At 42.2% G+C, this 25964-nt stretch overlaps 1 protein-coding gene across 1 annotated transcript in view; it reads right to left on the bottom strand.

The window, feature by feature from the left end:
- The window catches only part of SNRK (SNF related kinase), a 62354-nt gene extending 36697 nt beyond the window's left edge, over nt 1-25657 (bottom strand). Inside the window, exons 1-2 of the mRNA XM_069958596.1 lie at nt 25309-25657; nt 3815-4506 (exon numbers count right to left, since the gene is read on the bottom strand). Of these exons, the coding sequence (XP_069814697.1) occupies nt 3815-4403 (589 nt within the window). The 5' untranslated portion in view covers nt 4404-4506; nt 25309-25657. The remainder of the gene's footprint in view (nt 1-3814; nt 4507-25308) is intronic.
- Between the last annotated feature and the right edge of the window lie 307 nt (nt 25658-25964).

The raw sequence follows: 25964 nt of genomic DNA, 5'->3' as shown, positions 1-25964 counted from the left end.
TGTACTTGATAGTTGAATGGTTCCTGTGAGTCAGGTTTTTCTTTTCTTCAACTAAACCATATTGTGCAGCGTAATTGTACGCGATCCTATACCACTTTGCCATGTTGGCAAGTTTATTATGCAGTATAATTTGCCTTATACAAATGTAAGTCAATGTTCTTTTTCATGAACTTTTTCATTAGAAACACAGAGTTTCATTCATTAATACAATGAAGGACAGCTGGGCGGCAATGAAATTAATAAATTACTGCAATGAAGTGATGCAGTACTGCAATTAAATAATGCAGTAACGCAAGGAAACTATAATGTGAATGCACGTGTGAACACAGCCTAAAAAAAGGCAACTTTGACATAAGAGAATTTTTTGTAGATTGCAATGTATATAAACATGTACTTCCAATGTTATTTAAAGGGGTTGTCCAGACAGGGGTGTTTTTTTAATATATGCCCAGGTTCCACTGCCTGTATCTTACTAATTTGTCCCAGCTAGCCCAGCCAGCCAATCAGTAACCGAGACAGGACACTGCTGCAGCCACTAATTGGCTGAGGGGCCCAGAAGCGGCAGCACAGTAGGGACAGAGCAGTACGTGAGACAAAGAGGTAAGTGTGTGTGTTTTTTTAAGCACCCCCACCCCAAACATATTTAAAAAAAAAAAAAAAAAAAAAAAAAAAAAAAAAACACACACACCTTGCCATTTTACCCTTTAGGGTATATGCACACTACAGAATCCTGGCAGATCACCCATTCTATGGTTTGCCAGATTCCGTTGTCCGCCAGAAGGATGAATGGGTCCATTCTTCGGGCAGAAAGTGGAATCTGGCAAACTATAGAATGAAGCCTATAAGAGCAGCGGAGATACGCGTGGCCACCAGGATTCTGTAGTGTGCATATACCCTTTAAGTGTACTTCCAAAGTTCAGCTACCATCTGATCTTTACAACAGACATAGAGAGACAAGTCCATGCTGGACTGTTGGGTTGCTGTGGCAAGATCTGTGCACAAATCCTAATAAAAATGGTGCCTGTCGTGGCTATTAGAGATTTGTGGTCCCTTTCCCTCTCCTTGCCTTTTTCCCTTCCCTTACTGTCATTTTTATTTGACATGTGTTCTATCAGGCCTTTTTTCGGCTTTCTTTTCGGTTATTGAAAACTTTAATAAAAATTGAATATGAAAAAAGAGAGAGGAAAAAAAAAAAAAAAAAAGGTATCGGTCACAACATCACTGTGCAGATCGGCATGAATCCAACACATTGATACGCCCACTGTCGGCCAAGTTCTTTAAAAGAGGCATTATTTTTGAATGTGTCTGCATGCCAATATGGACTGGTGGTCTGAACTCATAGACAGTACAGATCTCAAACCATAACGTCGCCAGAATTTAAAAAGGCAACATTTTAATTTACAGGAAAGACTCAATTTGTATTTATAACAATAGAATCACTCCCAGGAACTAGTTAATCGATGTCAGCCAGGTACACAATCAAGAGAGTGTGCCCGTCCCCCACTAAAGCAGTATGGAGTGTACTGGCTTCTTGCAACACAGAGCATCATGTCTGTAAAGTTAAATCGATGTTATATCAGTCCTCATTCTGTAAAGTCAACAACAGATTCTGGATTTCAAGACAGACCTGTTTAAGGACAGCCAGGGTAATACAGTTACATAACTGCCAAGATTGTTGGGCCAGAAAGCGGTAATTAGACTTACGAGTACTTTAGCTTCCTTGAGCTAGTAAGAAAGCGAAAAAGGACCGTAAACGTGGAGATAAAAAGAACTTCTCTGAATGCAGAGTACCAAGACCCTAGGACCTCTGGATTAGTTTAGCTCAGAAGAGAAGGAGTGGCATCTTGCATGTTTAGCTCAGACTTAGATGCAATTGTTTCTGGGCACCAAATCCATTTCATTGCCCCCCAGGAGTAGAGTAAGCATTTAAATGCCAAAAACGAAAATTAAAGAAATATACACTTTAAGGCTGGGTTCACACTACGTATATTTCAGGCAGTATTTGGTCCTCTTGTCAGGTCCTCATAGCAACCAAAACCAGGAGTGGATTGAAAACACAGAAAGGATCTGTTCACACAATGTTGAAATTGAGTGGATGGCTGCCATATAATGGTAAATAACTGCCATTATTTCAATATAACAGCCGTTGTTTTAAAATAACAGCAAATATTTGCCATTAAATGGCGGCCATCCACTCAATTACAACATTATGTGAACAGAGCCTTTCTGTGTTTTCAATCCACTCCTGGTTTTGGTTGCTATACAGCCTCAAATATACGTAGTGTGAACCCAGCCTAAAATTGCTCATTTCCACAAGAAATACAGGGGTATCTTTCCCTCTCGTTATGCAATTTATGCAATGGCAGTATCCCATATGTGACCTTAAACAGCTGTATAGTCAGCTGTACAGTACAGTCAGAACCCCCAACAAGTACATCCCTTGAAGGGGTTTTTCAGGCTTAGGCAGATTCACACTACGGAATCGGCAACTAGATTCCCTGTGGAAACCCACCTCAGTGCTGAATCCGGTCTTCAATCTCTTTGAACAGGAGAGCTTGCGCACCTCCGCTCAAAAAGATCGAAGGCAGGATTCGGCGCTGATCCCGTAGTGTGAAGAGGGCCTTAGGAAAACATGGCTGCTTCCCCCCCCCTAAAAAACAGCACCTATTGTGTCATCAGTTTAGGTGTGGTTTTGCAGCTCTGTTTACCTTAAGTGAATGACGCTGAATTGTAACACTGTAAAACACAGGTTCTGTGCTGTTTATGCGAGAAAGTAGCTTTGTCTTTTCTAAAACTGGATAACCTCTTTAAAAGGAATTTATTTAGGGGTATAGTAAACACCTTGTCACCCACAAGGGGTTTTTCCCTAATGTGAGAAGGTATCAGTGACCCATTTATTGAAATGCAATTCTCCGGGTGTATACTTGTAATCTTTGTCTAAATTCTTTCACCTATTTTTCCATTCTGGATGCAATGATTTTTATGTTTGTCTTTTTCATCCTCACTTTTTAAAAAGGAAGTAAGTTTTTACTTGAGATAAGCGAACTTACAGCAAGTTCGGGTTTACACAAACCCGAACACTCGGCATTGCTAGGAGACCATAATGTAGGCCATGGAATATTTACCATTAACAATTGTTAGGCTACAGACTTCCCATGTGCCCTGTGAAGAATACCAATAGCCCTTAAATTTGTCACACAGCAATTTCATGCAGTCATACTGCAAAAAGCATGTCTAATGGAAGTCCTAATGTATATTTACCCACCACGCTCCCCTGCAGCTGCCAGTTCCCAGGCTGCCCAGCGACACTTGCTGGCCTGAAAGTCAGTGGCAAAGGGGGAGCGGGATTGGCAAGTATATGTGCTTCGCAGCGCCAGCAGAACATTAAATTCTCAATAAGGACCGGACAAACCCTTTATCCTTTATTGCAATAGTAGCACCACAACTGGTTGTGTGTGGTATTACATTTCAGCTTCATTTCCTTCAATAGAACCAAGCAGCAAAAACCCATCCTAACTTACTAATAAAGTGTTATCACCAACACAGTACTAGACTCAATGTGAGGAGTGAATGCAGCAGCTTTTGCAGACCTCCTGAGTGCAGGGATAATCTGCTGTGTAGAGCTATGTTCTGCAACAGATTTCGGTAGAAGTGTTGTAGGTATGAAGTAGGCATGGTGGAAGGGCTGTGAATACCAACTTAGAAAAAGCAAGGCATTATAAAAATGCAAGAGTGTAAATTTTTTTTGTATGACTGGTATTCAATATTTCCATGACAGAAACCAAGTTGACTTTTAGAGACGATAACCACATACCTACTGCAGGAGCATCATATTCATCCCCCAGCAGTATCTCCGGAGCAGAATAAGCCAGTGAGCCGCAGCTTGTCGTCAGCTTTTTTCCAGGCTGAAACTTGTTGCTAAAACCAAAATCAGTCAGTTTCACGAGTCCTTGTTTTTCAAAGAACACAACGTTCTCTGGTTTTAGGTCCCTATGCACCACATGCAATTTATGGCAGTACGATATTGCATGAACTATCTGAGCAAAGTATTTCTTTGCCAGATCCTCACTAAGACCTTCCTCGTGTTTCATTATGTAATCATACATATCACCTCCATCTCCAAGTTCCAAAATAAGATATAATTTGGTCTGTGTGTCAATCACTTCATAGAGGCGGACTATGTTGGGATGTTGCACCAGTTTCATACATCTGACTTCTTGGAAAAGATGGCCAGTAGCTAAAGTGTCCAATTTGGTCTTGTCAATGACTTTCACTGCTACTTTTTCACCAGTGAAGACGTGACGGGCAAGCTTGACAACAGCAAAATGTCCTCTACCCAAGGTCTTATCAAGGTCATAAAGTCCTGCAATCTTCCCATCATATCCTCTCTTGAATCCAGCCATACTGCACCGGGTATCGGAATCCTTACAATGAGTTACAGTGTTCTTCTCATAACAGAATATCTGAGGCTAGCAAGGAATGCATTTTCACTACCGCCAAGCACATCTGGAAGGAAAAATGCAATAAGTTAGCTTAGTCTTCATAGGTTCATAGATCCATACATGCAAACTGACAGATTCCCATAAGTGCAAATATTTTATATAGAACTTTCCATATCAACACAATGTCCACAGAACATCCATTAAATTTCCTGCTTCACATACACATTTCTAGCATTAAACAGATACAAGGAGGCACCTAAAAGATACAAAAGGAAGAGATGAATTTCTGTTAATAAATGCAGAAAGAATAACCTACTCTAAAGCTTCTGCCATTACAATAAGTACTGATCCCCTCAGACAAAGGGAGGGTTTTTATTCCTATCAGTGCATGTCTGTTCTCTAAAGATAGGCTGCTTTTCTAGTTCAGGCTCCGCTCAAATGATGTATTGATGGTCTACATTCCGTGCACCAAAGGTATGTATCATTAGCTATAATTACCATACATACCCAAGAATGATAACCACAATGATAACCTGTCTACACTTCTATGCAATAGAATAAAATATTCAGTTAGATAGACTTCAATTATACATATATGTCTACACTAAGATTCTGCTTAGCTTATTAAAGCATAAAACTTAAAGAGAAAGATCATATTTAACATTTAGAACACAGACTAATGAAAAAAAATGGAAGTATACAAATGCTACATAAAAGATATGCTTGTCCATAACACTGTGAAAAATAATAGTTAATATATTACCGTATAGATTTTAGGTTGATAAAAGGTGTATATAACAAAAATTAAGCCAAGGAGGCTTTGTAAAGAACTTACACAGTGGTCACAGACCTCTAAGGGTTAAGAGATTTTTTACAAGCTGTAAACCAATGGGGAAATGTTTGCAGACTGCTGACAAAGAAAAGCAATGGCCCTAAGAATTTGTATCATCCTGTTTAACAGCTATTTTTACATTCACTTCATTCTTCTAGAGTCACCGCATCTGTACAATGCTCTGCTGGGAGTGGGTGGACAGCGAGCGCCTGCAGGAAGCAGTTATGTATATATTTAGGTGCTCTGATAAAAATGCAACTGTGAACTCAAAATATAGATATCAAAAGATATATATAGCAAGTGAATAACAGGGTTATATCTCCCATACCGATCATATCTATAGTAGTGTCACAGTCAGGTATACTGGTTGTAATGAGGGTGTACACCATGTCCCCCATGTGTCCCGCTGTCCCCCACCCCGGCCTTCGCACCGGCAGCTGCAGCTCTTACACTGTGAGCGCTCTTAATGAGCGCTCACAGCGGCACCTACTGGCCGGGCATATGTCCCTCCTGACGCCGCTCCCGACGCTGAGGAGGTGATGCACAGGCTTCTGGTGCAGGCTTCCTCTTCCAGCCCTGCGGCGTCTGCACTCCTCTCCTGCCTGGCACAGATGATGTGAGAAGAGTGTGGGCATCGTGGAGCTGGAAAAGGAAGCCCATAGTTGCCAACAGTATGACCCGGTAAGCCCTGCCCCCATTGCGGTAAGCTCCGCCCCCTGCGCCCACCGCGGGGCTAACTAACCAGCAGAGTACACAGGGCCAGAGGAGGAGAGACGCCATGGACAACTAGAAATATGGTAAGATACTGACCCATTATACTTGCCATATTTCTAGTTGTCCATGGCGTGTCTCCTCCTCTCTCCCTGTGTACTCTGCTGGTTAGTGCTGCGGTGGGTGCCGGGGGCGGGGAATACCACTATTGGGGCGGGGCTTACCGGGTCATACTGTTGGCAACTACGGAAGCCTGCACCAGAAGCTCCACGAGATTGGGTACTAAGGGGCATACTAAGGGGGTACTAAGGGGCATACTAAAAAAGGTACTAAGGGGGGTACTAAGAAGGTACTAAGGGGCATACTAAGGGGGTACTAAGAAGGAACTAAGGGGCATACTAAGGGGGTACTAAGAAGGTACTAAGGGGCATAGTAAGGTGGTACTAAGAAGGTACTAAGGGGCATACTAAGAAGGTACTAAGGGGCATACTAAGGTGGTACTAAGAAGGTACTAAGGGGCATACTAAGAAGGTACTAAGGGGCATACTAAGAAGGTACTAAGAAGGAACTAAGGGGCATACTAAGGGGGTACTAAGAAGGTACTAAGGGGCATACTAAGGTGGTACTAAGAAGGTACTAAGGGGCATACTAAGAAGGTACTAAGGTGCATACTAAGAAGGTACTAAGGTGCATACTAAGGGGGTACTAAAGGGCAAACTAAGGGGGTACTAAGAGGATAGTAAGGGGCATACTAAGAGGGTACTAAGGGCGTACAACATAGGGGCATACTATATACCATGTGGGGGCTAAAAAGGAGGGGTTATAATATGTGGGGGCTACAAAGGGAGCTATACTATGTGCTTTTGGGGGTCTCCTGCACAGGAATAGGGCCTATACTATATAGGGGATGCTACGGGGGAGGGCTATACTCTATGGGGACTGCTGCACAGGGGGAAGGGAAAGATGGCAAGAAACACAAAACTGAAGCAGAGAAGGCGTCCTCTGTGAGTCATTGAATTCCGGCAATACATTCACCTATAAAAGGTCTGCAGGTGTACAGTCTCATCTACCGCTATATGGTCACTGCTGAGGGAGAGTACTGCTCTTTGTATAGTGGATGTTATGTAGTAATGGTATAAGGGGGGGGGATAAGTCACTATGTGGTGAAGATCTGGTGATAATATTTGTTTCTTATGTAATGGTAACAGGTGATGCGGTTATGAGGAGAGTGTCTGTGGGGGGGGGGGGGGGGGGTGGCACATTGCCGTGACTGTCCCTCTTTCCTCTGCGCAAAAGTTGGGAGGTATGTATTAGGGTCCCTGTACAAACCCATGTTTCAGGAAAATGCAGACGAAATCTATGGGCTAATACTGTACCTCTGATTTTCATATGAAACAGCTTGAAGTTTCATCCATGCTGTGTTACTGTATTCTTCTATAGTGGAGAATACCTGGGTAACATACAGTGGAACTACTATAGGGGACTTCATGTGCCACTATGTATATTCACTCTAATCCCAGGTCTTCTATCACAAGCGCCACAACACTATCACTACATGGTGCACATTTTGCTACAATACAAAGACATTATTGTGAAACTCCAATAGTCACCAAGTTTTGAGTCAAGGATAGTCATATACTAGTCATTTTTTTCTTCTGATTTTTATCATTCTAGCTTATGCAACAACATGGCTCAACCTTGCTGCTTCCAACCAGTGTGACAGGCAAGCTTTTTATACAGAATAGTAAGGTCTGCAACCCTGCAATGCACACAATGGAGGGTGTTTATCGAACCTTGTGCAAAGGAACAATGGAGCAGGTGCCCATAGCATCCAGATTTCAGCTTTCAATTTTCAGAGGCCTTTTAAAAAATAGAAGCAGCCATCTGGTTGGTTGCTAAAGGCAAATACTCCACTGTTTCCTTACACATGCCCCCTATCTCTATGCAGTGTCACAGAGGGACACTTGCAGGGCCTGCGGCTGGGTATCATTTGACAAGTGCCCCATTTTGGGTGCGCTTCTGAAATCTAAGGTGTTTCACATGCTTTATACCATTTTATAAATGCAAAAGCAAAAAAACACTTGGCACTACTCCTGCCTTTCACAGTCCGTGTATAGACAATGGGATTGCTCACCTCGGGTATTTTTAAACACAATAGCTGTTGTAGTGCTCTGCATGCAATAGCATAAAGTCCATGTATATAAAACTGTAGAAAAGATGATCAAGTGGCACTCACTAGATCTGTAACCTGTACAGCACTTGAGGTTGTTTTCTCACTATGCAATAAATAAAAGAATATGCACGAAATTCTGGTGAGTGCCGCATGATCATCTTTTCTACAGTTGTAATATACCATTTATATTGTTTCTATTTTTTTAAACTAATGCAGGGGTGGGGAACATCCGGCCCCTGAGCTCTCCTTATGTGGCCTGCGGACTTGTGTGCTGCGTGCACAGTGCTTTCCTGTGTCTGGTGGTGCCGTGCACATTATTAATTAATGTGGCAGCCGCCAGACACAGGAGGATGCAGTGCTATAGCTCCTGCAAGCCAGAGCAGGGCACGTTTCAATCTCCTACAGGCCATGCATGACGACGTAGTTTGATCGCCCGTATCCTGCAAAAGAGGTGAGCTGCTCCGGCACAGACTGCAGGACAAAGAAGAGGACCTGGGCAGCGCTGGAGAGGAGAGGTGAGTGGGATGTTTATTGCTTTTATTTGGTACCCACTACAAGGAAGGGGGGGGGGGGGGGTACTACTACGACTACTACCACCACCAGGGGCACCACTGGGGGGTTACCTAGAACTACCAGGGGCATCACTGTGGGGTTAAAAGGGGTTATCCAGAATTAGAAAAACTTGGCCACTGTCTTCCAGAGACAACACCACTCATTTTGTCTGCATTTTGGGTGCAGGTTTTGCAACTCCGTTCCATTGAAATGAAAGAAGCTTAACTGCACACCACACCTGAACTGGAGACAAGAGTGGTGCTATTTGTGGGAAAAAGTGGCCATGGCTTTATAATGGTGTGTTTACATGGAACGATTATCGACTGAATTTTCGCGATGATTGCATTTGAGTGATAATCGGCTCGTGTAGACACAGCGAACGATCAAGCAACGAGCTCAAAATTGTTCATTGTGATCTTTCAATACGTTCTCAAATCGTAGTTGGTAATTTGCTAAAAATTCGCAGATCGCTTTGTGTAAACAGTATTTCACAGATTCACCCTGTGTGAGAGATGGGATTAAGCAATCTTAAAACGATCGTAATAACGATTTTAGCGATTCTTCACTTTGTCTAAACGCCGATAGTTATAAAAATCAAATCGTTGCTTTAAAATAAAAAAACGATCGATTGGGCGAATTATCACTCCGTGTATACGGGACATTACCCTGGGTAATCAATTTGACTACAGCTACCAGGAGCATCACTGGAGGGGTTAACTACAGCTACCAGGGGCATCACTGGGGGGTTAACTACAATCCTAGACGCATTGTATGGGCACAATAGTTTGCATTGCCCCGGGCGCTGCCAACCCAGTATAGGATTGGAGTAGAAGCCTGAGCCTCCTCTAGACCTTTCCTTTTGCTCCACCTGAAGTCCTTTTGAGCCTCCTCATATACATCTGTCTACCTTCAAGTAAAACAGACTTTACATTTTGTAATTTATATACTTAAATTTCAAATATTATTTCAATCACAAAGTTACTGGTGTATGTTTATGGTTGTTCCTTCAATTCTCATTTCTCAATTCTCATGAGCTACTGTGCAACCAAATATACAGCGTAGTCTTCCATCAGTCACATCCACAACAACAAGACATGCAACATGATTGGTGACATACCTTTCCAATGTCCAAGAAAATGGTGATTTATTGCTGTAAAAATCTTATGTAGCATCAAAATTCTGCAATGAACTTATCTCACCTCAAAATATAGTCTCCATTCTAATCAGTAACCAGAAGGCACATACAAGGAACTTTCCTGGCACACACACCAACGTAGGGGACAAATGGAAGCCAGTGTTAGTATATACTGTAGTTCTGAAACAGGCAATGCAGAGCACTGTATCAAGGCAAGGCTTGCTGAGTAACGCTGGAATAAAAAGAGCAGTCTGCAGGAAGGATGTATTTTATCTATAGTACTTTATGTCTGACATCTAGCCAGTTTGAAATCTGTCATCAGCAATTAACCCTGAATGCCAAGGAGACTCGCTTTACTCTGGTTTTCTCAGGCTTTACAACCACAATAAGCCTTCTCTATATGGGTATATAGAAAGTCTGAGAAGTGGATTAAGTACGGACAACAAAAACATTTTCTCCAACAACTTTGTTTTGAGGGAGGGGGCAAAAGATGTCAGCTCTCATATATATATGTGCCCCACTATGGTCTTCTGAAGGACTTATGCATGCAGCTATATTAAAGGTATGGTACCTTTACACTGCTATGGGCCTCAACCTTGCCTTTGTGTGAATGTGAAAACAATGACGTACTCATGTCGAATTACGAATGGCACCAAGGGCTGCAGTATATACTCTCCTATCATAAATCATACATTGGTCTGTCCATAGCCACAAAACAGAATCAAGAAAAATCATAAGATAACAAAAATTAGACAAATTAATGGATAAGAAGTTTTGCATTCATGGCATACCTTACACTGCTATGCCCTAAAGCAATGATACAAATGTACTGTGGTTAGATCACTCAAGAGCAATATGTACAGGCATTGACCACCTGGATACTGAAATACGACAGGTCCTGCTTTACAGCAAGGGCAGATGCTGTCTGTAAACTGTGTTGTGTAAGCACATCATGGCTGTCAATATCTTATCAGGCCAAGGCCCTGTGTTGGCAGTGAGGAATATAGCTGTATGTGACATACCATAGCTATTAACCTCGCAAACGTTCTGGGCCCAGACCCACAACATTTACCAGGCACAGAAGGAGAACGTAAATGTAAGAGACTACAGGCTGCATCTGAATAGCTAGGCCTGAACTGGAAGCTAATAGTTAAAGGGAAACTATCAACAGGTTAGTCTAACCTGCCGATAGCCCCCTATTGCGCATGGGGCCCCAATAAAGCTGAGCACCATTCCCGTGCAGTTAGTAGTGCAATCCTCAGTCTGGAACACCATTATGAGCACTGTCCTGCCCCAGAGCACCGATCCGGCTTACCCACTCTATGGATTATCATTAGACCGGGCAGGGCAGTGCTCTGGACCGAAGATTACACTGCTCACAGTACGGAAAAAGCGCTGAGCAAGAGACATACCTTCATCCTCAGTGCCCAATGCACAATAGAGCGTTATCAGCAGGTTAGATTTGTCTCACCTGTTGATAGTTTCCCTTTAATGAAAATGACGTGCTTAGTCTATCGTAAAGGGGAGGTTAAACAACTATATTTGTATAAAGTCACAATACAAACATAACTTTTCCTAGCAATACAATACAGTTCCTACTATATAATATTGCCAGGAATTTAAATAAAAAAAAGGCAAAGTACCAACACAGACTTAGGTTGCGTTCCCACATAATGGATCCACAGCACGTTTCTGCGAGTTTGCCTGCCCATAGGGTGTACAGTGGGTCTCGCTGTGGATCCGTTACGTGTGAACGCAGCCTAAAAGCATAAACCACAACTAAACAAAAACTTTAGTTTTCAAAAAGACTCGCTGGACCTAAAACAATGGAAACTATTTCAGATTGCTGTGTAGGTACATCCAACAAATGGACAGTCGTTCACTGGCTGCACAATATGCTGCTGGTATGGGGTCTAGTATAAAATCAGTGCCCCTGTGCTTCGGAGAGACACATCTGATCTGTACAGAAGAACTAAACGAGTTTGCAAAACAGGTTTTAATCTTTCTCTAATGCAAACTTCATTAGGTACATGCCTGACTGTACAGAAACAAATATACACTAATATTGGGTACTATTACAGAAAAAACAGAATCCTGAAAAATATATACAGTAGCTAAATTACCAAAAGGTCCTCTTTACATAATAGTATTTTAGGCTACTATAACTAGCAAACATAGATACCATTTTATGTGACCTCTAAACCTTAATAAATCTAAAATGCACATAAAAGAAAGCCCAAAGGAAGATCCAAGGTGTATCACACACACAGCTGTATGGCAGCTCCATGCTTTATAGGGCTGTAGCAGGAGACCAGTAAAAGGCCTTACTATAAATGTGGCCAATTTTATACAAAGCCTTAGGCAACTGCAGACAATAGGATCAATTATTTTAATGGCCCCATTCACATCCAGTTGTGTAATCTGTACCACAAAAAAAAAAAAAAAAAAAAAAAAAAAAAAAAGGATAGGTGTATTCCTCCACGGATACACCAATAGACACCTATGGGTTGTGTATTTTATATCTGCAAAAATATGGATTAGCAATCTGCAAATAGTGATAAGATTATTATCACCCACACTTTTTCAGATTTGCGGATCACCAAAAATACGGATGCAATATGGATGGAAATTTGCAGATTTGTGGAGTGAAAAATATACTGACGTGTGAATAGACCCTTATATTTCTTGTTTTATACAAAACTCTCTAGAAAATGAAATGCTGAGGATACACAGATTACTGGCTAAGAAACTTCTCAGAGAAGCGGCCAATGCCTGTGCATAAACATCAGCGTGCCTTTATTCCAACAACTAAACAGAAGCAGAAAGAAAACAGCTGGGTAACATTCAAGGGAAAATACAACAACCAAATGTTTTTAAACGGATAAGTGATCCACATTAGAACGAGACAAGTTTTTGTTCCTGACAGAGATAGTGGATACAAATCAAGGGTGCGTTCACACGTACAGGATCCGCAGCAGATTTGGGAAGTTGCAGATTTAAAGCCAATCAAATCTGGGCCATCAAATCTGCTGCGGATGCTGAACGTGTGAACGCACCCTAAAGGGGTATTTCAGAGGGGGAAAACCTTTCTTTAAAGGAGAAGTTCGGCAAAAATTTTTACTAAAGCATTGTATTGCACCCCAAAAGTTATACAGATACAGGGAAAAAAGCACTTTATAAAGCATTTCCCATAATAAGTGCATATTGGGGATTTGTATAACTTTTGGGGGGCAATACAATACTTTTATGAAAATTTTCACTGGACTTCTCCTTTAAATCAACTGGTATCAGTTCCTGAAACAGACAAATGTGGCAGCAGGAAGCACTATGTCAGACTAGATGGAATACACCACTTCCTGCAGGATATGCAGCAGCTGATAAGTACTGGAAGACAAAACAGGGACAAAAACAAAAACACACATCCCTTAGTTACCACCAGAGTAAGCCTGCCTTTACACAGAGTATCTGACAGACTTTTGAAGTCAAAGCCACGAACAGACTATAAACAGAGATCAGGTCATAAAGGAAAGACTGAGATTTCTCCTCTTTTCAAATCAATTCCTGGCTTTGGCTTAAAAAAAATCTGTCAGATAAATCTCTCTGTGTAAAGGTTAGGTGCACTGCCCGACCCTTCAGCCCGCTCTTTTCTAAGGATATTGATTGGAGCCGGCTGGCCGGATCGGTGCTATGGGGGCAGGGCACTTGTGCTCCACAGGACCATGGTGCTCAAGACTAACTGCATCAGAACATCGCCAAGGAGGAAGGTAAGAGACATACCCTCCTCCTCAGCGTCTCCTGTGTAATAGGGATTCGGCTAACCTCCTGATAGTTCCCCTTTAAAGGCTATGTTCACACAATGTATAAACAATGGCCATTGTGTTAAATGAAAATTGCATTGAAGTCTTTGGACAAAGGCCGAAAATAATTGACATGATCATTATTTCAACGGCAGCAACAAACAGCCACAGTTCAATACATTGTGTGAATAACTGACGTTGTTTGAATTGACTTCAATGCAAATCATTGAATAACGAAAAGAACGGCTGTTGTTTTAATTAAAACCAACAGCCGTTATTTTCATAAAATGTACGTTATGTGAACATAGCCAAAAAGGTAACTTTCCACACATACATCAGCTTATTCTGCCAAAAAGAATAAAACCACTAATAGAAAATCTTTGCATTACAAGCCTTCAGGCACCACACCTAAATTAATGTAGCAGAAAAGCCAAATCAGATCCATCATCTGTTGTTATCTCAGAGCCATTATTACTATTGGATTCTTAAGAGTCATCGCATTTAGAGGCAATGCACTGGAAAAGGCATCAAGGACTGAAAATCATCAGACAGAACAAGACAAACAACATACGAGACGAGAAATAAAATTACATAACCTGCACACTACTAATGTAGGCTCTTACGATATGTGCTTATTACGTATGCAGCATAAATAATTATCAATGAATCATTAGAATATAAACTCACCTGCATCCAGAAGCAATGGGTTGCACACATTTACAGCTTGACCCATATATAGCTCAGCTCTATGCAAGTTAACCTGACCTTAAATTGGATTAGAGTGGCTTTAAGCCGCTCAGATCAACAGGCCACTGGAGTAATTTACCCTTCACAAAGAGCAGGCAGCCATCTTCTAGGAGAGGAAAAAAATCTATTTTCACAAAGAAGCGAATTAGAGATCAATTAATGGACAGATTTATAGCTTCAGACCTCAAGAGCAAACTAACGGGTCTGCAATGACAAGTGGACCCCAAAAACATGCAAGGAAAGCTAGAAACACATATCACACAATGATGCATCAGCTCTGAAAAAAGACAGGTAACTTTTCCCCATACTATGCTTTTTTCACTGTTAGGCTGGGTTCACACTACGTTTTTGCAAAAAAAAAAAAAGACGGATGAAAAACTGATGAAAAAAAAAAAATGGATGCATTTGTGTGCATCCATTTTGATCTGTTTTTCCATTGACTTCTATTATATAAAAAAAAAAAATTAAAACGGATCAAACCTTTTTTTTAACGGACACAAAAATGAGGTCGACCATGTTTTTGTGTACACTTAAAAAAAAAAAAAAAAACGGATCCGGCACATCCATTTGTTTCATTAGTTTTTCATTCGTTTTTGCAGAAAAACAGATTGCAAAAACATAGCGTGAACCCAGCTTTATTCCAGTTATTTGCATAGCCCCAGCATGTGCTACGGTGCTGTACAAATTTTATTCCTGAAAGTGTCAAGGCTTTCCCAAGCTGAGTTCCAAGCTGTTTCAGGGATAGAAGGGAAGCGAGGAGGCGTTCCAGCTTGCTGCACTTTAGGAGCTTGGAAAAGCCTCTCTGCAGTAGAGAATAAAAGCATTTTCCTAGAAGTACAGACAGATCTATGGAAGGTGCAGTGTGTCTCATTGCTCTAACAGCTAGCTAGCAGTGTCAGTAGTTTTGAACATGAATTGCATTAATCCTGTTTTGCCCCATTATCCCCATGTGTTTACAGGTTCATAGATCCATAAATGACTTCATGAACACAAGGCCAGGAACAAATTATAGATGGCTTTGTATTCAATAATTGCAATAAAGAAAGAAAAACAGCAGCAACAACACCACCACCCACGGACACTGAATGTGTGAACCCTCACCGCATAAAAGGCTTTGGTTTGACACTGAACTATTTCTACTTGCTTGGCCAGTGTAAAACCAGCATGTTAAATGGGAATTTTTGTGATTATATTACAGTTTTTCAGCCTACAGGCCGATGCTGTCGTTCAGGTCATCAAAACTGCAGTCAGGCCAATATGGATGCAAAAATGGTCTTGTACCACTCCGGGCACACAGAGGTAAATGTCAGGATACACTTTTTCTGTATTTAGGGCATATACACACGGCATATGAATCTTTTCGTCGTAAGCACACCCCTAAGGTTCCAATACATTTTATACTTTTGGTGGCAGGATTCACTCGCAGTTTAGAGTATATGTGGCTCTCCCGACAGTTCACAGCCAGATGATACTGGTGGGGATAGGGGTCAGGTATGATAGTAGCCATTGCCTAATGCCATTGTTCTCTAGGACACAAGCTGCCGCCAGAGCAGTCTCACAGGAACGCTCAGCTGTGCCAATGTTCCAGTGTATAGGATGGACAGGAGAGAACTGTCAGCCAAATAATTGTTCCACAAACAGTTATTGAAAAGTGTATGGCCACTTTTACAAAGGTAAGGTGATAGTAAGGACTCCATCAGCTCTAATTTATGTGGGAAACTTACAGTAATTGTTTTGTTTCCCTGTGGCAGGAGAAGAGGCACTGTCATCACAAAAAAACCTTTGACATGTTAAAGGTTTTGATTGGTCCAGGTCCGATTGTTCAGACCCTGACTGACTGTGAGAACGAGCCGGGAGAAGTTCCAGTTTAGCACAGTCCTCTCCCGGCTCTGTTACATGATAAAATGGCCTCAGCGCCGTTCGATCCGTCGGTTTAGATTAAAGAGGATGTACCTGGTGGTACATCCTCTTTAATCTTAAACTTAACTGCACTAAAATAAATGGGTACAATCCCCCTCCCCCCACCTTTTCTCATTTTTGTCCTTTGCTACTGTAGTTTAAAGATATAAAGCAAACATCAAAAGGCAAAATGCCAAATCCTTGGGAAATTTTGTAAGGAATAAGGAACTGCAGAAGACAGATACTAGGCACGTTCAAAGAAATGTCACAGCTTGTGAATATGGCCATGACTTATCTTCCTTATCTACTGCAGAGGCCCTCATAAATCATAGAACATATAGCCCTATACTAAATATAGTTGGTGTAACCATTTATTAGAGTGTATTGGACGTCTGTGATACTCTTGTAGGTCAGGCATTCTTGGTGCGTAAACATATATGGGAAATAGAAGGCATAGATATTCATTACTTCCATGTCACCAGTACGACAGGAAACACTAAGCAGATTTTCCATTTCCTACAGTTTGTGCCAGGCATGTATGGCTAAGGATATACCTAACATTCCTCCTTACAGGCTTAAGACAGCAGAGACATAGGGTGACCAATGTGCACTTCCTAAAATACATTTTTTTTGTTCCTACATTGATGGGGGTATAAGTTGTTCCCTCACAGTTTTTATTTGCTGAAAAATCAATTCAACTCACAGCCCTCTAGCTGCTGCAGAACTACAATTCCCCTCATGCCTGGAAGAGAAGAAAAAACAAACAAAAAACTTTATTTTGTTCTAAGAATGTCTGAGCCTTTTTGTTTTTTTAGACAAATTCTTAAAACAAATGCTAATGTAAAAGTATAGAATTCTTGCTCTAAAACTACACATACCCCTCCCCTACTGTACATCTACATATTCTCCCCTCATTTGATTGAACCTGTGTACCATGTAACTATTTGCCATGTATACCTGGTTGGTTAGGCTCACCTTAAACAGCTGGCTAAGTGGAAATTTCCAACAATAAAAATAGCAGCACCGACTTGCTTGGGGAGTTATGAGCCGTTGGGAATGATTAGTGGAACAAATAGATCAAACTTTAAACAATCCCCGAGATACAGATTAAAGGGGTACTTCAAATCGGTTTAAATCAGAAAGTTATGCAGATTTGTAAATTACTTCCATTTAAAAAACTTAAAGGGGAACTCCGGCGGGGGGGGGATGAGGTGGCTGAGGGAAACTAAGTCCACTCACCTCCCCAGATCCAGCGACGGGTCCCGCATCGTGGCGCTCCGGTCCCCCGTGCCTGGCTGCTTCCTGGTGTCTGACTCGGGCCCGCGTCAAACACCAGAAACCGGAGCGCCGCGATGCGGGACCCGCTGCTGGAACCGGGTGGGGTGGTGGTGGTGGTGGTGGGGGGGGGCTGGGGAAGTGGATGTCGTTTCCCTTAGCCACCTCATCCCGGTCCCAGGAAAAAAAATGCCCTTCCCCCCCCTGGAGTACCCCTTTAAGCCTTCCAGTACTTATCAGCTGCTGCACGTCCTGCTGGAAGTGGAGTTTTCTTTCCAGTCTGATATCGTGCACTCTGCTGCCACCTCCGTCAGTCACAGGAACTGTCCACAGTACAAGCAAATCCCCATAGAAAACCCTCTCCTGCTCTGGACAGTTCCTGTGAGGGGCAGAGAGAACTGTGTCATACTGGAAAGAATACACCCCTTCCTGTAGGGCAAATAGCAGTTCTGTTTTGTTTGTTTTCTTAAATAGAAGCAATTTACAAATCTGTATAACTTTCTGATACCAGTTGATTTAAAAGCAATTTTGTAGCCAGAGTACCCCTTTACTTCTGAGCATAAACACATAAAGGAAACATAAGGGGTAGATATTTTTTGTTTCAGGTTTGACAGAATTTTTTTTTCTGTGCATATTTTACACAGTAAACAGAGTGTGGGGACAGTTCTCTAGCCAACCAAGCTTGTAATATATTATTGTTGGCTGACATGGACATACAGAGACAAAAGTCTCTTGTCTAAGGTCTCAAGGAACTGACCCTGGGATCTGAATTGATGTCTCAGGCGAGCGTATAATAGCCATTGTTATTTAGAGACCCTGGTCTGCATCTTAGTGCCAGCTTCTTCTTGCCCGCACAAAAGTGACTTTTGTCTTAGTCTTGGGCAACAAAAACAGATAGTAAGCTTGAATGGAGAAGGACACGGCTTTGTAATAAATGTTAAACAGAAGACAGTATATAAAACAGCAGAGCAAGGACCCAGAGAAGGCACCTTCAGTGATTTATGCTACTTATTTGAACCATGTACTATTTTGCTGCACTTTTAGTTGCATTTCTTTTTTCCACATGATACTGTGCTTTGCTTTTCCATGTAAGCAATTCTAGAACATTTCCTACAACTACTGCACAAATGTGCCAGTTCTGATTATTAAAAAAAAAAAGCAGAAACCATACACCATTTTTGAGGGTCGTTTTGACTATTAAAAAAAAAACAAAAAAAAAAACAACACACTGTACAATATCTTAAGACAAATGTTTTTTTTCTCCTGTTTCTCCCCCTCCCTGATAAAAATTCATCCACTCTGAAAAATCAGCCCAGGGACAGTCTCTTGTTTATGCTCAGGGACCAAATTACAAACCATACAACTCTATGGAGTGGGGAGGGAAAACACATACACAGTGCAGACCTTTAAGAGAGACAGCTCTATAAGAGACTGTACCTAAGGGCTTTATACATAGACTGCTCCTTATGTACACACACACAGCAGCAAATCCTGAGTCACTTAAAATGACAGGTAAACTTTAAAATGGGTTGTCCAGCAAATCTTTTTCTTTCAAATCAACTAGTGTCAGAAAGTTATATAGATTTGTAATTTACTTTTATTTAAAATTTTGAATGTTCCTGTACTTATTATGTACTAATAAGTACGGAAAGATTCGAGATTTTCAATAAAAGTAAATTACAAATCTATATAACTTTTTGACACAAGTTGATTTGAAAGAAAAAGACTTGCTGGACAACCCCTTTAAGGTATCCTGCAATGAACTATCACTGTTCAAGTGCTGATGTTCAGGTTTTCACTTGAATCAAGTCTATTTTCCTCCAGACATATCTTAAAGGGGCTATCCCATAATCAGAAGTTATACCCTATCCATAGTGGAGCTCAGCAATGTATAGAAGTCCTATAGAGGATGAAAAGCGCATATATAGGGTGCCCTGTTCATTCCAAGGGACATTTCACCTGTTCTCATGACCTGTGGGGATCCAATGGTCAGAGCCCCACCAGTCAGTTGGTTATCCCTCATCATATGGATAAACTTTTGATTGTGGGACCTCAAAACTGAGGGCCTATTCTAGGAAATACCAGCACTGCAACTGGTAAAAGCAGATCTGTGCCAGGTACACAATGAAGGGAAAAAAACAGGGGGCTCAACACTTCATCACTGGAGGGTAACGATATGCGTCTGCTCCAGGGCATGCTGCCCCATGGTCACCAACTTTACTTGTACTCTTTTGGTTTGTTAGATGGATCATTTCCACAATTATTTTTACGGAGCAAGGTGGTTCTTTATAGCAATTTTTCTTATTTCTGCCACTTGCATAGGCACTTTAGATGATAATCAATAATAAATATGCTATGATACTGATGTGCTGTTTTGATATTTTTCCTACTTTTTATACATTTGTGAGTCTTGTGGTGTATTTACACTATCACTATTGTGCTACTATTATCTGATGTTGTTTGGCACAACTGAACCTCCTGCATTGTTTCCTTCATTGATTCAAATGGAGCCGCGTTAGCCCGCCTCCAGTGCTTCAGCCCCGACCCAGTAACCGTGAATAAACCTGTGCCGTACGCGGGAAATGGGCACGGTTTAAAAAAAAAAAAAAAAAAAAAAAAAAAAAAGGACCACAGCACCGGCTTTCCCGTGCCGGCACCTTTCTATCCATGGGAAAACTTAAAACGAATGTACCTGCTAAGTTAAAGGGGTAGTGCGGCGCTAAACAATTATTCACTAAATAACACACATTACAAAGTTATACAACTTTGTAATGTATGTTATGTTAGTGAATGGCCCCCTTCCCCGTGTTTCCCCCCACCCACGGTAGACCCGGAAGTGTAGTGCTCTATACTCACCTGATCCGTGTCGACCCCCGTCCGCCATCTTCGGGCGGCCAGCCAAACCGCTCCGACCGCACTTCCCCTTTAAGTAGTTTTATTATTGGACCTTGTATCTCCAGATATCACTCACCTGCACTGAATAAACAATGCTATAGACAGTCCAGGTCTGCAGCACATCTGGCCTGAAAATCTGACTGTTCAAAATGTAATACTGATAAACTCCAGTATTACTGAACTACATGCAGTAAGTGGATGTCTAGCAGCAGTAGAGATGAATGAATTTATAGTAGGAACAAAGTAAAGTGCTTCGTTCCTATCAGCATTCTGCTCATCAGGCTGCAGGCTTTGAATTCTGCTCCCCTTTGTGCCGTTCCTTCCCAGGTGCATGGAAGCATTGGATCTAGTCCTCGGAAACTTCAAGAAGTTTCCCAGGACTGGATCCATCTTTTCCAAGCACCAGGGGATGAGCGGCACAAAGGGGAGCAGAATTCAAAGCCTGCAGCCTGATGAGCAGAAGTCAGATAGGAATGAAGCACTTTGCTTCGTTCTTACTGCAAATTTGCTCATCCCTATCTACATGTCCTGTACGAGGATAAGCCACTCCTCTGCACACCAGGTGAAGGCGTCTCTTTTATGTTACCCTCTAGGTCCTGTACAGAAACATGAAGAAGCTCCTGTCTTCAAGCTAGAATGTTATTGACAGCTTCACCTTTTCTGCCTGCTATATGTACGGACTTGCTTTCTCTGTACTAGGGCATGCTCGCATACGCTCTGACACATACAGTATTTAGTAGCATTTGGGACAAAGTAATGCAGATTTATGCCACCATATAATTTTTTTTTTTTAAAAAAGGGACTGCGTCCCATCCATTTTCTTTGCTGCCCAGTTAACCCCTTTAAAAGCAATTCTATTTTAACAGAGTTATGACCGCAAACTACATTATTTCAGACAATGGTTGTTTTAGAAGAAATTCATAGTGTAATCTAAAGAGTGGTGTATGGTAGGCTCACACATAAAGTATGCCAAATACTTAACGGATGCCATGAAACTAAATGAATATTCATGAACTGTTGTAAGACAATCCAAGAATCTATCACTGGCAGGATTTCTACACACAGTTACATTCACTGGAGCACCTTTACATAATGCTAACAGCTTAAAAATAAAACTGAACAGAACCATGCTTGAACGTATTATCTGGCTACAAGGCTGTGCATGCCCACCTTGTACTCAAACAATCTCACTACATGCTACATTATACAATTCAAAGCTGCAAACATTTACCAGAATATCTTTTTATAATGCAGCCTCAGAAATAAGATTTCTTAAAAGCATCTTTAACCCTGTATGCTCCTTCATAGGTCCATGCCTGGTGCTTTGTAACCAAACTGCCTAAGCAGATGCATTCTACGTGAACCAGGCTGTTTCTTTCGCCTTGCCGTTCTATGAGCAATAGGACAGGTAAGGTCATAAGGACCGACTGCTGAGAGTCATCACGTCAAATGAGTTATTGCTAGATGGAGCAGAGTGGATAAAATCAGTGTGGCATTCGTTAGATGGGGTGTTATAACCAGCAGCAACATCTCCAGCCCGCAATCTAATGTGACTATATGCGGCATGATCCTGTCTGTGAGGATTAGAAAACAAGAACGACACCTCTTACTGATGAAAGGTGACATCCGGCTTCCTGGGCTTGTCTCTACAGATCACATTCTGATAGCCATGAGAATCCCATAACTTTCTGGTGCAGTCTCATCAGCCAACACAGTATGAGCGGGGGAAATAAGTAACTGGGGGCCATTGGAGCCAGTTATACCAGTCCAGGTGCCAGTTCGCAGCTAAACAATAATATTTTCCATAGAAATACTAAACATAGTTGTATTTTTTTACTGACAGGTAACTGCTTGCAAAAACACAACAATTTTCCCATATTTACCAAAGTGTGTAAAAGAGAAACTGGTGTGACAGGCCCTCAGCAACCAATCACAGCTCAGCTTTCAGAACTGGTACAATGAAAGCTGAGCTGTGATTGGTTGCTGGGGGCATTTTACTAGATACGTCCGGGCCATTATTCTACTAACCAATTCAAAGTACCTGATGCAGTCAAGAAATACGATTCATCCATAATAAGAGAAAACAGCTGTACTGTTGATACTATACTATGGCAATTGATTCCCAATGCTGGAGACTGCATCAGTTATCTATACAAAGCGGCATAGGTAAAGACTAGTGATCAGTGGACTTCGCCTGAACGCTCGGTATTTGACTCCAGTGGGCTGGGGAAGTTGGATGCAGCCCTAAAGCTGTCTGGAAACCATGGATACTGCCTAATGGTCGCTTTCCACGCAGAGTTAATTTGCGCAATTGAAAGATTAACGATTTCGAAATATGTTTTTATAACAATCAGTGTTTAGATGGAATGATAAATCATTTGAAAAGTTAGTTATTACGATCTTTTTAAGAGCGCTTAAGCCAATCTCACACAGGGTGAATCGGTGAAAGACTGCTAAGACAAAGCAAACAACCGGTGAAAGACTGCTAATTTTCTGCAAACAACCGACGACATGTTGAAAGATCACAATGACGGTTTATCGCTCTTCACTTGATCGTAGACAGTTACACAAGCCGATTATCGCTCAAATGCGATCGTTATCGCGAAAATCGCTTCCTGTAAAGGGACCATTAAGCCGTATCAATGTTTTTCAGAACTCCCTAGGGCTGCATCCAACTTCTCCAGCCCCCTGGAGTCAAATACCGAGCATTAAAGGGGTAGTGCGGCGCTACACATTTATTCACTAAATAACAAACATTACAAAGTTATACAACTTTGTAATGTGTGTTATTTAATGAATGGCCCCCTTCCCCGTGTCCCCCCGCAGCTTGGAAGTGTGGTGCATTATACTCACATGATTGCCGTCGACCCCAGCCGCCATCTTGGGACAATGACGTCCTCTTCAGGAGGCCGGCCGGACCGGTCCAGCCCTCCCTCATGCAGGCCCCTTTCCAGAGCATCATCAGCTGCTGAACATAACTATAGTCGACAGTAATTCGGTAAATAAAATGCACCACACTTCCAGAAAACACAGGGATTGGGGCCATTCACTTAAATACACACAATACAAAGTTGTATAACTTTGTAATTTGTGTTATTGAGTGAATAAATGTGTAGCACCGCACTACCCTCTTAATGCCAACCCAAACATTTGGCAAGTTTGCTCATCACTAGTGAAGATCGAAGAACATGCGCACATCAGGGAACATTGATCCACACTGATCCAACCCTACAGGAGAACCTGTCCAAAACAAGGGTTACAGCATCCAATCAAATGGCCTATTTCAACCATCTAATGTATTTTTACAAAAAAGAATAAATAATTAGTTAACTTTCTTTGAGAATAAATCCAGCCTCGCCCAGCGTAGCTAGCCTCGGCCAATTTATATCTCCACATGATTAGAATAGCAGGAAACAAAGTTTTTCTGTAACATTCAGTCCAGCAGAAAACCACTGCCTGTTCTCAAACAATAAAAAGCCCCCGGCCTGGAAAGTCACCAAATGTACAGTACAAGGCAGAAGATAATCGTCCACACATCCCTAACGCAATAAGGACACACAGGCAAGGCCTGATAGCGGGGATTACACAGTGCCTGCCATTCACCCCACAGTCTGCTGCCGATCCGTCTCATTGCAGGAGACAAGCTCCATATACTACAGGCTGGTCTCCATCCGCTGGAGCATAGCTCATGGAACGCCGGCACATGGAGATGGAGCCTGCAGAGGGGTAAACCGGGTAAAAAATGACAAGCAAAAGTTATATAGTGCTACATCACATGAGCACAGACATCACAGCTTATCCAGAAAGTGTTGTTCACACAGGGAAAAAACTAAATGACAAAGGTTTGTGGTATTTCATGTGTTTTCTAAGCTCACATCATTATATTGTTTTCTTTTTACATACCTTTATTTTATTTTTTTTTAAACGGGGGGAGGATTTAATTATTTTTTTTTTATTCCCCACTGATATTAAAAGGAAAGATGTTTTGTTTTCGGTAAAACTGCATCGTTTCTGCCTGTGTGAACGTGCCCTGACAAAAGAGGCAGCGCGCACTCTATTCTGCAAGTGCCAGATGGCATCAAACCTAATCTCTCAGCCTAAAGAATAGAACGTGGCTGAACACAATCTATACGTGAAACATATATGTCAGAGAAAGGAGTAAGCTATTAGTAACGGCCAGGCGTGTACACAGCGCTGAGTAAATAACACTAAGGTATTGACACAAGAACAGATCTTGCATCAGCTCTGCATCTCTCCCCATTGAAATGTATAATAATCAGGGGAAATAAGGATTGCCCCAAGCAAGACACAAGAGCAGCAGCCGCCTGCTAGCAAGCACTGACACACACTGGGTGAATGATGGAGGAGGCATTACCCTGGAGTCAGTGTGAGGGCTGATCACCACACCTATGCCATGCCCCTGGCCATGCAGAATACACACAGATCTGTGCACAGCAGTGACAGCGCATACAGCAGCTATTCCAGCTATGCTGACAGTAGGTAGAGACAGGAAGCCCAGTACAGATATAGGGCCATCCATGGATGCAGGTGGCAGTGCCCCCCAGAACACATGGCAGTGTGATTGATGAGGGATGACACAGGACTGGCACAGGCTCAGCATAGCGCGCATCGCTTCCATACAATACCGCTCCAGCTTACGCATTACCATAGCGGCTGTGAATGAGCGCAGAAGGCGTTATATGAATGGAGATGCCCCCCATAGCAATGTATACAAGCACAGGCAGCGCTGCCATCCAGAGCAGTGAATGGAGAGCGCAGGGAGGAGCGGGCACTGCGGCCGTCGTCTGCCTCGGCTGTAACTGGCTGCGTAGAGGACGCCGCTTACTTACATCAACGGGCAGAAGACAAGGGAAGCCAGGCCAGGCGACTGTCGTGACACTCCTCGGGTGTGCAGATGAGCAGGATACGTCTTCGGGTGGCGGCGATATAAGATAGATTACGGTAAATACGCTGTTTCCTCCTGGCCCGCTTTCCTGTCACTGGTGGTGGTGTTGTTGTTGTTGTTGATACAGTTTCCCCATTGCTCTGCGGTAACCACGACTAGCGGCGGCGCTGGCTCTACACACCAACATGATAGAGCTGCTATTATTACGAGCGACTGCAGGCTAAAAGGAGAGAAGACGCAGGAGCGCAGCCGCACACGACCGCAGCCCCTCCCTTCAGTGACGTCCTGCCAAGTGGGCGTGCTGCAGAGTAACTGAACGTCGCAAACCGAGGAAATGGGCGTGTCTGGGAAGTAGCCTGTAATGTACTGCGTGTGTCTCCAGCTGCCTTGTAGGTGCTTGTATTTTTTTTTTTTTTTGCCCTCAACAGCTTTATTTAAAATGAATGTGTCACCTAGTTTTTAGTGGAACATATTTTCTCTTGTTTGCTTTCTGATTATAATTTTTTTGTATCTTTTATTAAGGACTGACAGCTTTCCTGTGCACAGTCCTGTTGGCCCAGACAACAATGGACAGGGCTTGTCTCAATGATCTCAATGGCT

Source organism: Dendropsophus ebraccatus, chromosome 2 (assembly GCF_027789765.1).
Source record: "Dendropsophus ebraccatus isolate aDenEbr1 chromosome 2, aDenEbr1.pat, whole genome shotgun sequence".
NCBI lineage: Eukaryota > Metazoa > Chordata > Amphibia > Anura > Hylidae > Dendropsophus > Dendropsophus ebraccatus.
This window is presented reverse-complemented; position numbering and strand designations above follow the sequence as displayed.